Below are 14,324 nucleotides of genomic sequence, written 5' to 3'. Positions count from 1 at the left end.
AAAGAATTTTTTTTTTTTTTGGTGACTACACACAGCTGTATTCAGAGCTTACTACTGGCATGTCAGGGGACCATATAGCTTCTGAGGATCAAACCAGTCAGTCACATGTAACACAAGTACCCTATCCAAAGTACTATCTCTCTGGTCCTAACTAGAAAATTGTCTGTACTAAAGATATCACAACAATTATAGTTAAGTGCCAGTCGTTGGATATAAAAAAGTAATTTTTATAAGAAGAAGTAACCGTGTGTGTGTGTGTATACATATATACACACAAACATAATTTCTGTTTGCAGAAAAGGAATGGAACTATCTTTATTGAATATTCAAAGGGATATTATGTGTTCAAAAATTTACACTTACCCCTTTGAAAAGTGACTAATACTTATTGAAGTTCTATATGAAACATTTTATATGAAAATACAGTTATACTGTCCCCTTTTGGTACTTTATCTAAAACTCTTTCCAACTATCAAGCTAAATTTGTTCAACACCTACTAAACAAAAATACTTTGAATAATGCTTAAGTATAAGAATTTTATGGAAAAATAGTTGTACATATTAAAGTAATGTTCTCTTCAAAGAAAAGTCAGTTTCAGATGTAAGGCAACAGTATGAACATAATAAAGCAGTAGTTTTCTAATTTGAAATGCAGAGAATTTATAAACGTCATAGAAGATATGTTAAGAATAACTAGCATTTGGCAAATTGCTCCACTTATTCTCTTCTTTTTTTTTTGTTTTGGTTTTTCGGCCACACACATTTGATGCTCAGGGTTACTCCTGGCTAAGTGCTCAGAAATTGCCCCTGGCTTGGGGGGAACATATGGGACACCGGGGGATCGAACCGGGGATCGAACCGCGGTCCTTCCTTGGCTAGCACTTGCAAGGCAGACACCTTACCTCTAGCGCCACCTCGCTGGCCCCAACTTATTCTCTTCTAAACTTTTTAAAATTCAGATAATTTTTTATATTTACTAAGTTTAAGAAATATTTCTTCCTAGCTATCTAAATATAATAACAAATAATTAAGACAATAAATTATTTATCACTGTTAAGTGACAAAATAATAAGCATAAACAATTAGATATTATAGTCTATAGCTACCAATATCTAAAAAAAACTTACAGTTTCTCTGCTTGATTCAGGTAGATGTAAACCATCCAAAGATTCCATGATAGTTTCTTGAGCAATTAATTTGGAAACACTGAACATTTTCACATTTGATTTCGAATTTCTGGCACTACTATTTAAAATACTGACTGCAGCTTCATTGTAGGCATCTATCTTCTCATTGGTTATCATTTTCCTATTTTCACTTAAAAGATCTTCATAAACTGGATCTGTATATGAAACATTAAAAACTGGTAGGAACTGTGATAGTGCAAGTTAGATGATGGTATTTCATATTTTCTTGTTAAAATTCAGATGATTCCAGGTACCTAATAATAAGTTTCTAAATAAAAATATTAAATTTGGGGGCCAAAGATAAAATTCAGCAGCTAAGGTGCTTGCTTTTCAGCACATAGCTGACCTTGTTCTAATCCCTTCAACTATGTAGTCCCTTAGGCTCTAGACTGATTCCTGAGCAGAGCAAGGAGTAAAACTTGAAAATAGCTGAGTGTGCTCTCAAACCAGAAAAGAGTCAAGTTTATCATAGATTTCTTATATCTAACTTTGTAACCAATATTTTCTCAAATATAAGTAACTTTATTTATTTTCTTTATTTGGTAGGCTTTTTTCTACTTGAGAGCATCCCATGATCTCTCTTGAACATGCATTCTTTTCTTTCTCTGCACTCACATGTCTATCATTAAATTTTTTGAAATGCAAATATTTTTTTCACACACAACAATTATAAGAACAAATTCAATGCCACATTAGAGTAGGCAATGATAGTTTTAAATCAGACTGCAAAGGACTGTAACATACCAATCAATCTTTTTTCTCTTCTTACTGCTTAATTTGCAAAATTTGTTCATACACTTAGGGTAATACTACTGAGAAGTGAGAGCTATTATCATCCTAAATAATTTAAATATTTTTCTCATCTTATTAAATAAATATTGAGTAAGTATGTAAATAAAATAGAACTGTGGGACAGATTATCAACACCCTTGTTACTCTTCTGAGATTGAAATTCAACTTGGATGAAGTCTTAAGAATTTCTGACAAATAATTTGAATTGCTAAAATACCCAAGGCATTTCATTTTGTGTTAAGCACTAGATAATGGACATTCAATAGACTACTGAAGTGCAATGATCTAAGGTCAAATTTCTCTTAAAAGAATTTTATTAGAGGTACAAGTTAGATGGTATGCATTAAACATATTTTCAGTTATAAAGTATTATTTCCAATGAGTCTAATATAAAACATTTTCTATTTTTTTGCATCACAGTAAATAAATTAAAAATTTTTAAAACTGGAACTAAATATCTTATTCGTCACATTGGCCGTTATAATTATTTTTGCTATGTGAAATTCACAATAGATTCCTCTGAAGTCAAACCCTCATTTGCCATTTTATTAAATATTCTGCACAGGCTGCCAGATGAGGCTTTTTGAAGAAATTTCAATTTCTTACTTTTAGATTTAATAATCAGTTCTTTAAATTTAGAACAGAAAAACAAGTAACTCAAATGTATTCTAACTTTGCAAATAATTCAAGATTTAGTCTCTAAAAGTAGTGATCTTGCTTCTTGAAATGAGACAGTAATAACAATTGCCTCAAAATATCCACAAAATGGCAGTTTTTCACTGCTTATTCCTTACCTTGAAGGACCCAATAAACATCACTTGTCTTTGCCAATTTTTCTAAAAGTGGTGCTATAGAGGTAATATTCATTTTATACTGAGAAAGCGCTTCGTTGCTACCATTATGAATCTTGATAGACCACTACAAGGAAATAAAAATGATTAATTTAGCATTTATCACCAAAAAAGTAGAAGTATCTATAATATAAATTTAGATCTATAATCTATAATATAACCTATTATAAAAGCTTTATATCTGAGGATAACTCTGATTTTTGCTAAAATAGAATAAAATTAGTAAAAATCCATAAATTATATGAATGTGGTCATAAAAAGCTTATATGAAGTTATATTTTCAATATAAAACATTCAAGAATGACACATTGATACATTATTAATAGTGCTGACATGAAAGTCCAAATTTCCTAAATTTATTCAGATATTATTAAAATTGACTAGTCTATTTTATAAATATAAATTAAAATATAAGAATAATAAAAAATTCTATGGGTATAGCAATAGTAGGGCATTTGCCATATTGCCAGTATTCTGTATGCCCCCTCATCCCCCAGTTTGCCGTAAGTGATTTTTGTGTGCAGAGCCAGGAGTCAGCCCTGAGTACTAATGACACAAAGAAATAAAAACCAAACAAACAAACAAAAAAAGTATTCTATTTAGAGGCTAGAAAATAGTGAAAAGGCTAGAGATCATACTTTTCACTCAAGAGATCTGGTTCAATTCCCAGTATATGTTTTCCCAAGCACTATCAGGAGAGACTCCAAGCATAAAGCTAGGACTAGTCCCTAAGCACTAAGGTATAGCCTCCAAACCAAAATAAAATTAAAAAAAATAAAATAAAATAAAATAAAGAAAAACAAAAAGGAATTTGCATCACTGAGTTTTTTCTGAACATGTTTTCAATGATAAAACAAAAATGAATATTTAAGGCTATAAATAATTAACTTACCGTGGCAGCTCCTGCTACAATGACATGAGGTCTTGTGACAGAATCCTAAAGAAAAATAATATTTTAAGTAGTGCTGTATCGGAGGTTCAAGGAATTAAATCATCACTTCATTTGGGGGGGGGGGATTTTATGGCTATTCCTCCTGATGCTCAGGGGTTACTCCTAGCTCTGCACTCAGAAATCACTCCTGGCTTGGGGGACCATAAGTGACGCCAGTGGATCAAACTGTGGTCTGACTTGGGTCAGCCGCATGCAAAGCAAAGGCCCTAACACTGCGCCATCACTCTAGCCCTATCATCACCTAATTTTTTCCCCTTAACTCTAAGTTATCCTTTCTACTAAGTTCATTTTTATTTTCTAAACTTCCTCATTGGATTTTTTATAAGATGGGTCAAGAAGACACCCCGTGTTGGAGCACATACTATATAAGCATAAAATCCCCATAAGGTTCATCCCCATCACATGGTCACAAGAGTGCTGCGGGGATAGCCCTGGTGGCTCCAAGTATGCAGAGGTGATCCTGATACCTCCCTAGCACTACCAAAGTGACCTCTGGTGGAGCCTCACACTAAGCCTAAACAAAATTACATTACCAAGTTCAAGCTTCAAACCAGGCCAGCATTACTGGGTGAAACTAGGAGTTTCACTAGTAATGGGTCTGGAGGGCATAATTAAGAACTGCACCCCAAAACAAGTTGGTATCCATTACGCCAAACCTTTGATGGACATTTAGGATTTTATGAATTAATTTTTTATGATTAATTATAGAATTATACAGGATATGTCTATAAAGATTATAAAGTGAAATTGTGAAAAGTTAGTATTCTGAAATTAGAAGCATGCTTGACTTTATTCTTAATTTTTTTATTAATATATTTAAGCATATGATTACAAACATATTTGTAGTTGGATTTCATCTATAAAAAAATGTATACCTCCCTTCACCAGTGGAACCTTTCCACCACCAATACCCCCTATTGCCCTTCTCCCCCAACCCTTGCCTGTCTTCGAGACAGGTATTCTATTTCTCTCACTCAATACCATTGTCATGATAGTTGTTAGTGTAGTTATTTCTCTAACTGCAATCACCATTCTCTATGGTAAGCTTCTTATCGCTGGCTGGTCCTTACAGCCCTCATCTCTGTTGTTTCTAGGTATTATTAACATACTGTCTTTTATTTTTCTTAAATTCCACAGATGAGTGAGACTATTCTGTGTGTGTCTCTCTCTCCCTCTGACTCATTTTACTCAGCATATTAGTTTCCATGTCCATCCATGTATAGGAAAATTTCATGACTTTCCTGATAGCTGCATAGTACTCCATTGTATAGATATACCATAGTTCTTTAGCCATTTATCTGTTGTCAGGCACTGGAGTTGTTTCAAGGCTCTGACTATTGTAAATAGTGCTGCAATGAATATAGGGGTGCAGAGAGCATTACTGTACTGTGTTTTTGTGTCCCTAGGGTATATCCCTAGGAGTGGTATTGCTGGATCATATGGGAGCTCAATTCTCAGTTTTTTTATATTAAGATCCTTATTGTTTAACAGAAAGGCAAGATTAGATGGCATTCCCACCAGCAGTGAATGAGAGTTCTTTTCTCCCCACATTCCCTTGACTTTTTATCTCAATTACCTAAACATTTTGAGTGAAAAGGTATTAGGACACATCTTTTAAGTTACATATTTTTTGATAAGAGAAAAGTTTCTTAAAGGAGAACAAAGTGAAATAATACTCAAGAAAATATCTTTTATACTAGAAAGATTACCTGGGTTTTAATTAAACTAAGATATAGCAAAACCAGAAAAGTTTAAGTCTGATAAGTGTGGTATAAGCATAATCACATCAGAGCTGGCATAATGAATGCATTGTGACCTGAACAATATTTATTAGAATACTATTGGTCTAATATGGCTTAGTTACTAGCAAAAAAAAAATTGGTAGAAGCAAAAGTGAGTGGGGCACTAGCCTAGTCCAACACCAATCCATATTTAGTTTCTCCAAGTCCTACCAGGCATGATCCCTAAGCTGAAAGCCAAAAATAAGCCCTCATCACTGCCAGGTTGCCCCAAAACTAATAACATACAATAAAATAAAACAAAATAAATTAGAGAAGAGTGGGAAAAGGAGTAAAGGAGAGAAAAATATTCTCAGGAGCCATTAAGTCTGGGTTGCTCAAAACCAAAAAGAATTACATTTCAAATACAGACCTCTGTCCACACTTTGATACACTGTTTCATAGAACCATTAACTTCTGGATGCCAAAAAAAATCCTAAAAGAGAATAAAAAAGAAAAAGTCGAATTAGTTACATTCACCAAACAACATTAACAAACAAGCTCAGGGTGGAGAGCTAGTAGAGATTGCATGACGCATACTGGGGTGTAGCCCTTCAAGACCCCAGAGCACAGACAATTATGGTGCTGAAGGCCCCTTAAATGCCTACCCCCCAAGGGAGGCCAGATAATTCCCAACATTGCAGGGCCTGAGCAGCATCAAGCATTTGAGCAGAACTGCATCCTTGATCCCTCACATCATCCATGCTGGAGGAGAACTGCTTAAGCACTGACTGGGAGCTCCTCAGACCTCTCCAAGAAAACTCTTATCCATACCATCTTCATTTCTACTATCACTTCGGCACTCATAATAGTCATCGCTATATTCATTTCTGCCTTCCATTAAACCACTCTCCACATTTTAGCCAGAATAAACTAAATCTCATCCTTAAATTTCATCTTTTCTACTTAAATATTCAATGATGATTTTCAATTTTCTCAAAGTCCTAAAATGTTTAAAATTGCTAAGATGATGGAGGTTTAAGTTTCTGCTTCAATATTCTCCCCCTCACCTCCCTCCTCCCACCCCTGTACCACTTCCCTCTTTCTCTCTCTACCTTTTCTTTGCTCTCACTCAACTCCTAGAATGCACTCTATATTCCTTTTTTCTCCAGGACTTTGCAAACATGTTCCACCTGCCTAAAGTGCCAGGAAATGATTCCACCAATCCTGATTAGCTCCTACAGAGCTTTAATACTTCCTCACTTCCTCAAGGAGAAAAAGTACTATGAATTTCTTGCTCTGTATATTCCAGATATGCATGTTTTTCTTTTTGTCATCTTTATCACACTGTAATTATATGTAGGGGACTATAATAACTCACAAGTTTCATTAGGTTTAGGACATTTTAGTTTTATTCTTCATTGTATTCTCAGTTTCTAGGATAATTAAATGTCACTGGATATTCAGAAATGCATATTCTTGTATAGATATTAATCTTGAATAACTGTTTTCAAATTAATATTAATTATTATTCCCTGGATAAATATATTATAAAGTTTCTATTTTACTACACAAAATAGGCACACATTTAGTAACTTATTTCACTATACTTCTTACTCATAAGACAACATTAAAACAGTACATACAAAATATTTGTTGATGTGCATTAAATGAATGACCATTGAATATGGCTTAAACATTGTAACACTTAGTTTATGAACTTACCACTTTAACCGATGCAATTTTATCTTCAAAGGGAATATTTTCATGCTGCCATAAAAATAAAATAAAATTTAATAATATATATTTTAATAATAATATTTAATAATAAAATATTGTTTACAAAATAAACAAAGAAATATAAATGCATAGATTATTTTTATGCATATAATCCCCCATTAGCTGCTTCTGTTGATTAATTTATCATATCTCAATTAGCTAAACAACCTGCAGAGAATTATAAAAAAAAGACACAAGAAAATTTAGGTTATAGGTAGAATAGCTCAAGAACTAATGATAAATATTTACCTGTACACCACCTGTTTGCCCTATGATAAGCAAATGAAAAGTTAGGAAATTCAAATTAAGCAGCTATCTGTAGAGTAATGATGCAATTTACATTCTTACAATCTATTTCATTCTAGAGTGTATTAAATTTTTTTAATTATGAAAAACTGGGATACTTTATAAAGTCAATAATGGAAAATAATCTGTTTTCATTGTATTTGGTTATTGGCAAATGTATTTATAGATACATTTATAAATGTATTTATAGATACATAGTAGAGAGAAGATAGAACTTGATTACGTAGGTTATAATAATAACAGTGAATTTTGTTTTGTTTTGTTTTGTTTCTGGGCCACACCTGGTGACGCTCAGGGGTTACTCCTGGCTATGCGCTCAGAAACCACTCCTGGCTTGGGGGACCGTATGGGATGCCGGGGATCGAACCACAGTCTGTCCTATGCTAGCATGGGCAAGGCTTACCCCTTGCGCCACTGCTCTGGCCCCAACAGTAAGTATTTTAAAAGTTTAGAAACTTCTTGAACTCTCTTCTAATTTTTTTATTTTATTTAAAATTTTTTTGTTTTGTTTTTATTTTTCGTTTTTCTTTTTGGGCCACACCTGGCGGTGCTCAGGGGTTACTCCTGGCTGTCTGCTCAGAATTAGCTCCTGGCAGGATCGGGGGACCATATGGGATGCCGGGATTCGAACCAACCATCTTAGGTCCTGGATCAGGTGCTTGCAAGGCAAACGCCGCTGTGCTATCTCTCTGGCCCCTATTTTAAAATTTTTAATAATATATTTAAGTGCCATAATTACAAATATGTTTGTAGTTGGGTTTCAGCTATAAAAAGTATACCTCCCCTTCCCCAGTGCAACCTTTCTACCACCAATGCCCCTTATTGCCCTCCTTCTCCACCACTTGCCTGTCTTAGAGACCGGCATTCTATTTCCTCTCACTCACTACCACTGTCATGATAGTTGTTAGTGTAGTTAGTTTTCTAACTGTACTCGCCACTCTTTATGGTAAGCTTCCTATTGTGGGCCGGTCCTTCCATCTCTCACCTCTATTGTCTCTGGGTATTATTAACATACTGTCTTTTATTTTTCTTAAAAACCCACAGATGAGTGAGACTATTCTATCTCTCCCCGTCTGACTATCTGTCTATCTCTCCCACTCTGACTTATTTCACTCAGCATAATAGTTTCCATGTCCATTCATATATAGAAAAATTTCATGACTTCATTTTTTCCTGACAGCTGCATAGTATTCCATTTGTAGATGTACAGTTCTTTAGCCACTCATCTGTTGTTGAGCATCTAGGTCAGTGATAGCTAACCTTTTTGAGCCCAAGTGCCCAAACTGCCACACAATGCCCGGTCCTCCCAATGGCTAGTCTGGCCCTGTTGCCAAGTGAGCTGCAAAGCAGACAATGGCACACTTACCTCCCACCGCACCGCATATCTTAATTGCAAGGCCTTCACTTGCCACAGCTGGCAGCGTGCCATAGGTTTGCAATCAAGAATCTATGTTGTTTCCAGATTCTGTCTATTATATATAGTGCTGCAATGAATATAGGTGTGCAGAAGGCAATTGTGTATTGAATTTTTGTGTTCCTAGGATATATCCCCAGGAGTATAGCTGGATCATATGGGAGCAATTTCCAGTTGTTTTGTTTTTGTTTTGGGGTCACACCCAGCAGCGCTCAGGGGTTACTCCTGGCTCTATGCTCAGAAATTGCTCCTGGCAGGATCGGGGGACCATATGGGATGCCAGGATTCGAACCACTGTCCTTCTGCATGAAAGGCAAATGCCCTATCTCCATGCTATCTCACCGGCCCCATAATTTCCAGTTTTTTGAGGAATTTCCATATTGTTTTTCCATAAAGGTTGGACTAGTAGACACCCACTAGCAGTGGATAAGAGTTCCTTTCTCCCCACATCCCAGCTAGCACTGATTGTTCTTATTTTTTTGTGAAGTATGCCTATCTCTGTAGTGTGAGACGGTACTTTGTGGTTGTTTTGATTTGCGTATCACTAGTATTAGTGATGTGGAGCATTTTTTCTAATTTCAAAAAAATTATTTAATACTATAAGTTTAGAATTTTTTGAATATAGATTTAGAATTGAAATAATGAGTTTGGCATAGTTGAAAATATCTATAATGCTTTTGGTTTATAGCAAAAGGCAGATGTTATAAGATATTGTTTACTCCATCTTAAAAATACCATGATTACCCTGATCTTAACTCCAGGTTATCCCTGATCTTAACTCCAGGTTATCCCTGGCAAATTATGATAAAAAAAACCTAGTTTGCTCTGGTCTATTTCTAGGAGTTTTGTTTTTTATATTTTTGCTAGTTTTATATTATTAGTTTTCATGACTTGTTGCTTTCAGTTGCATTCTATTTTTACTTCTCACGAACTGAATATTTGCATCTTCCCAAGTTCATATGTTGAAAAACTCTCATCTCTAAACCTGAGTGTGGTGGTGTTTAGAGGTGGGTCTTTGAAAATTAATTAGGTTTAGATGATATCATTAAATGAAGTGGTTAAACACAAAGGCAGTTGTTGCCTTACCAGAATTTGAATCCTGGCACCACATGGTCTCATGAGCCTACAAACTATGGCCCAAGAGCCCCAGGATTGCTGGAGTGGCTGAGCTATCTCTAGCAAGGCACCAAAGGGCCCAAGCAGCAAAGTATCCTCCAGCCTTGTATTGAACCATCAGCCTAGTTGGCCAAGAATTGGCGACTGGGATCCCAGACCTCCTAAGCACTACCAGGAAGTCTACCCCAAAAAGACTGTATGTATACTATTTCTGAAAACTAAATGTTTAGGTTAATAAAATGTATACCAGTACTTCACTTCCACATATGTTCCCTATTAAAACAATTCACCCTCTTTTCCCCTGCCTCCTTCCCTAAACCAAAGTAAAAAAAAAAAAAAAAAGCATAGCATATTTGGCTATTGAGAAGAGCAGTAGGCAGTACTTAAAACTATTCAGTTGAGTAACATTTAAAAAAATACATAAAGAGTAGATAAAGAACATGTTACCTTATTTCCTTCTTCTTTGAATTGGGGATTAATAATTTTTACAAAAGAATAAAACAATTGACGAATTCTGGAATCACCAATAAATGCAATGTGTTTATCTAGAAGGCAGTTCTTTGCTTCACTGAAATCAACAAAGAAACATGAATTAAAACAGGTTTAATCAGCATTTTGGAATTTCAAAGAGCATAGCTTGGGGAATCTATGGCGGAGTACTACAGAATTGTTATACATACAATTAAAGCTGCTTCAGAAAAAGATGACTAGATTCATTTAACCTATAAAGTATATGCATGACTAACTAACTTCCAGTATTAAAAAGCCCTCATTTATGAAGTGTTTTAAAACATACTCTATCCATATCATGTATTTTATCCAGTATCTTAAGAGTAATGATGTCATTAACAAAAGTCCAGAAAATAAAAGTTCTTCACTCAAGATAATTCTGCCTTGGGCCTAGTTATCTCTTGTCTAAGATAAAGTAGTTTGTTTGGTAAAGGCTTTTCGCCTAATGCTTTGGCAGTAATCTTCACTTGAACACACTACATCCCTCACTCTCAGCAATTTTCTTCCATCATGGAGAGAGTAGCACTGTTTCATCAATTCCTATCCACTATATATTAAGACCTTGTCAAAAAAATAAAGCAAACAACATTATTTAAAAAAAAAACTTACCTGATTTTGTATTTATGCATCATACAACTATGAGGTTGCCAAACTTTCTCCCCCAGAAATCTGCCACTTGAGAGAAGATACTCACAGGAATCATTGCCTGTCATAAACACAACGGTGCAGTGAATAATAGTTATATTTACATGTAGTCTATTTGACTTTCCACAAAAGCTGATATGAGAGACTGCAAAGTTTTCTATGATTCACTATACTTTCTAAGTACATATTAATCAAGCATTAAACCTATCAATAAATTCATATATAAGAGAATCAGGGTCACTGGTAACATCATAGAAGGGATAACTGAAATTTTTAAGTACCATACATGCACTGCTTTGATAGTTCTGGCTTCATTAAATTTTCTTTCTGGGGATATCTTCTCAACATCAAAAAAGCCTTTATTTCTACTTACCATTCCTAATTTTAGTTGGGAAAGAAAAGCTTAAAAGGAGAACTGAGAAATGATTCCTCTTTAGCTATTTTAATACCTACTACATTAATATACCTGGAAATTTCCCTGAATTTCAGTTTCCCTTTGAGAAAGAATGCAACCTCTATTCTATAAAATGCAGAAAACGCTGACATATTCAATACCTTCTTTAAAAGCTTAATACTTTTAGAGAGTGATAATACATCATAGGTAGGGTGCTCTCCTTGCTCGCAACCAACTTAGGTTCAATTCCTGGCAACACATATTTCTCTGAGTCTAACAGTGCACAACAGTGGCCCTATTCAGGATCAGTATGCCCCCTCCAAAAAAATAAAAGTAAAGCTTAATATTTTTATAATCTTTCAAAAACTGCTGGCCATAAGTGGAGTAAAGAAACATATGACCAGCAAAGAAGGGACCACTATAATAATGATAGTTGAAAATGATCAGTCTTAAGAACAGGGTGCTGAAAGGAAATAGTGCTATGCATAATATCCTTTCAGTAACACTATTGCATACCACAGGGTCTAAAATAAAAAAAAAAGTGTGTGTGTGTGTGTGTGTGTGTGTGTGTGTGTGAGAGAGAGAGAGAGAGAGAGAGAGAGAGAGAGAGAGAGTGAGTGAGTGAGTGAGTGAGTGAGTGAGAAAAAGAGAATAAGAGAGAGAGAGGGAGATAGGAAGAGAGAGAAAAAGAAGAAAACTGCCAAAGAGGCAAGCAGAGAGAGGGCTGGGAAAAGAGTGGGTTGGTAATGTGCACTGGTGAAGAATGTTGTACATTGTATGACTGAAAATCATGAACAGCTTTGTAACTGTGTATCTCACAATAATTCAGTCAAGCTCTCAATGTTTGCAGATGACATGATACTCTACTTAGAAAACCCTAAAGACTCTACAAAAAAGCTTTTAGAAACAATAGACTCATATAGCAAGGTGGCAGGCTACAAAATTAACACACAAAAATCAATGGCCTTTCTATACACTAATAATAATAGGGAAGAAATGGAAATTAAGGAAACAACCCCATTTACATTAGTGCCATAGGAACTCACATATCTTGGAGTCAATTTGACTACAGATGTGAAGGACCTATACAAAGAAAACTATAAAATCCTTCCCCAAGAAATAAGAGCGGACACACGGAAATGGAAACACATATCCTGCTCTGAATTGGCAGATTAACATCATTAAAATGGCAATACTCCCCAAAGCATTGTAAAGATTTAATGCGATCCCTCTAAACATACCCATGACATTCTTCAAGGAAGTGGATCAAACACTGTTGAAATTCATTTGGAACAATAAACACCCTCGAATAGCTAAAGCAATCATTGGGAAAAAGAATATGGGAGGCATTACTTTCCCCAACTTTAAGCTGTATTACAAAGCAATAGTTATCAAAACAGCATGGTATTGGAATAAAGACAGACCCTCAGATTAGTGGAATAGGCTGAAATACTCAGAGAATGTTCCCCAGACATACAATCACCTAATTTTTGATAAAGGAGCAAGAAATCCTAAATGGAGCAAAGAACGCCTCTTCAAAAAGTGATACTGGCACAACTGGCTAGCCACTTGCAAAACATTGAACTTAGACCCCTAGCTAACATCACGTATGAAGGTAAAATCCAAATGGATTAAAGACCTTGGTATCAGACCTGATACCATAAGGTATATAGAACAACACGTAGGTAAAACATCCATGACTTTGAGACTAAAGGTATCTTCAAGGAAAAACTGCACTCTCCAAACAAGTGAAAGCAGAGATTAACTGATGGGAATATATTAAGCTGAGAAGCTTCTGGATCTCAAAGGAAATAGTGCCCAGGATACAAGAGCCACCCACTGAGTGGGAGAAACTATTCATCCAATACCCATCAAATAAGGGCTAATATCCAAAATATACAAGGCACTGACAGAACTTCACAAGAAAAAAACATCTAATCCCATCAAAAAATGGGGAGAAGAAATGGACAGACACTTTAGAGAAAGAAGAAATACCAATCACCAAAAGGCACATGAAATAATGCTCCACGTCACTAATCATCAGGGAGATGCAAATCAAAACAACTATGAGGTAACACCTCACACTACAAAGATTGGCACACATCACAAAGAATGAGAACAAGCAGTATTGGTGGGATGTGGAGAGAAAGGAACTCTTATCCACTGCTGGTGGGAATGCCATCTAGTCCAACCTTTATGGAAAGCGATATGGAGGTTACTCCAAAAACTGGAAATTGAGTTCCCATATGATCCAGCTATACCACTCCTACTAGGGATATACCCTAGGAACACAAAAATACAATTCAAAAATCTCTTTCTTACACCTTATATTCATTGCAGCACTATTTACCATAGCAAGACTCTGGAAACAACCAAGATGCCCTTCAACAGATGAAAGGCTAAAGAAACTGTGGTACATATACGCAATGGAATATTATGCAGCTGTAAGGAGAGATGAAGTCATGAAATTTTCCTATACATGGATGTACATGGAATCTATTATGCTGAGTGAAATAAGTCAGAGAGAGAGAGAGAGAGAAAGACGCAGAATGGTCTCACTCATCTATGGGTTTTAAGAAAAGTGAAAGACATTCTTGCAATAATTTTCAGTGACAAAAGAGAGGAGGGCTGGAAGTTATAGCTCACGTCATGAAGTGAAG

The 14,324-nt window shown here is 35.3% G+C and overlaps 1 protein-coding gene across 1 annotated transcript in view; it reads right to left on the bottom strand.

Annotated features, from left to right (window-relative positions):
- The window catches only part of CASD1 (CAS1 domain containing 1), a 46,272-nt gene that overhangs the window by 22,031 nt on the left and 9,917 nt on the right, over window positions 1-14,324 (bottom strand). Inside the window, exons 2-8 of the mRNA XM_049784557.1 lie at window positions 11,235-11,331; window positions 10,563-10,683; window positions 7,226-7,270; window positions 5,934-5,996; window positions 3,723-3,767; window positions 2,774-2,897; window positions 1,128-1,342 (exon numbers count right to left, since the gene is read on the bottom strand). Of these exons, the coding sequence (XP_049640514.1) occupies window positions 1,128-1,342; window positions 2,774-2,897; window positions 3,723-3,767; window positions 5,934-5,996; window positions 7,226-7,270; window positions 10,563-10,683; window positions 11,235-11,331 (710 nt within the window). The remainder of the gene's footprint in view (window positions 1-1,127; window positions 1,343-2,773; window positions 2,898-3,722; window positions 3,768-5,933; window positions 5,997-7,225; window positions 7,271-10,562; window positions 10,684-11,234; window positions 11,332-14,324) is intronic.

This window comes from Suncus etruscus, chromosome 1 (genome assembly GCF_024139225.1).
Source record: "Suncus etruscus isolate mSunEtr1 chromosome 1, mSunEtr1.pri.cur, whole genome shotgun sequence".
NCBI lineage: Eukaryota > Metazoa > Chordata > Mammalia > Eulipotyphla > Soricidae > Suncus > Suncus etruscus.
The sequence above is the reverse complement of the archived record's forward strand: the minus strand, read 5'-3'. Positions and strand labels throughout refer to the sequence as shown.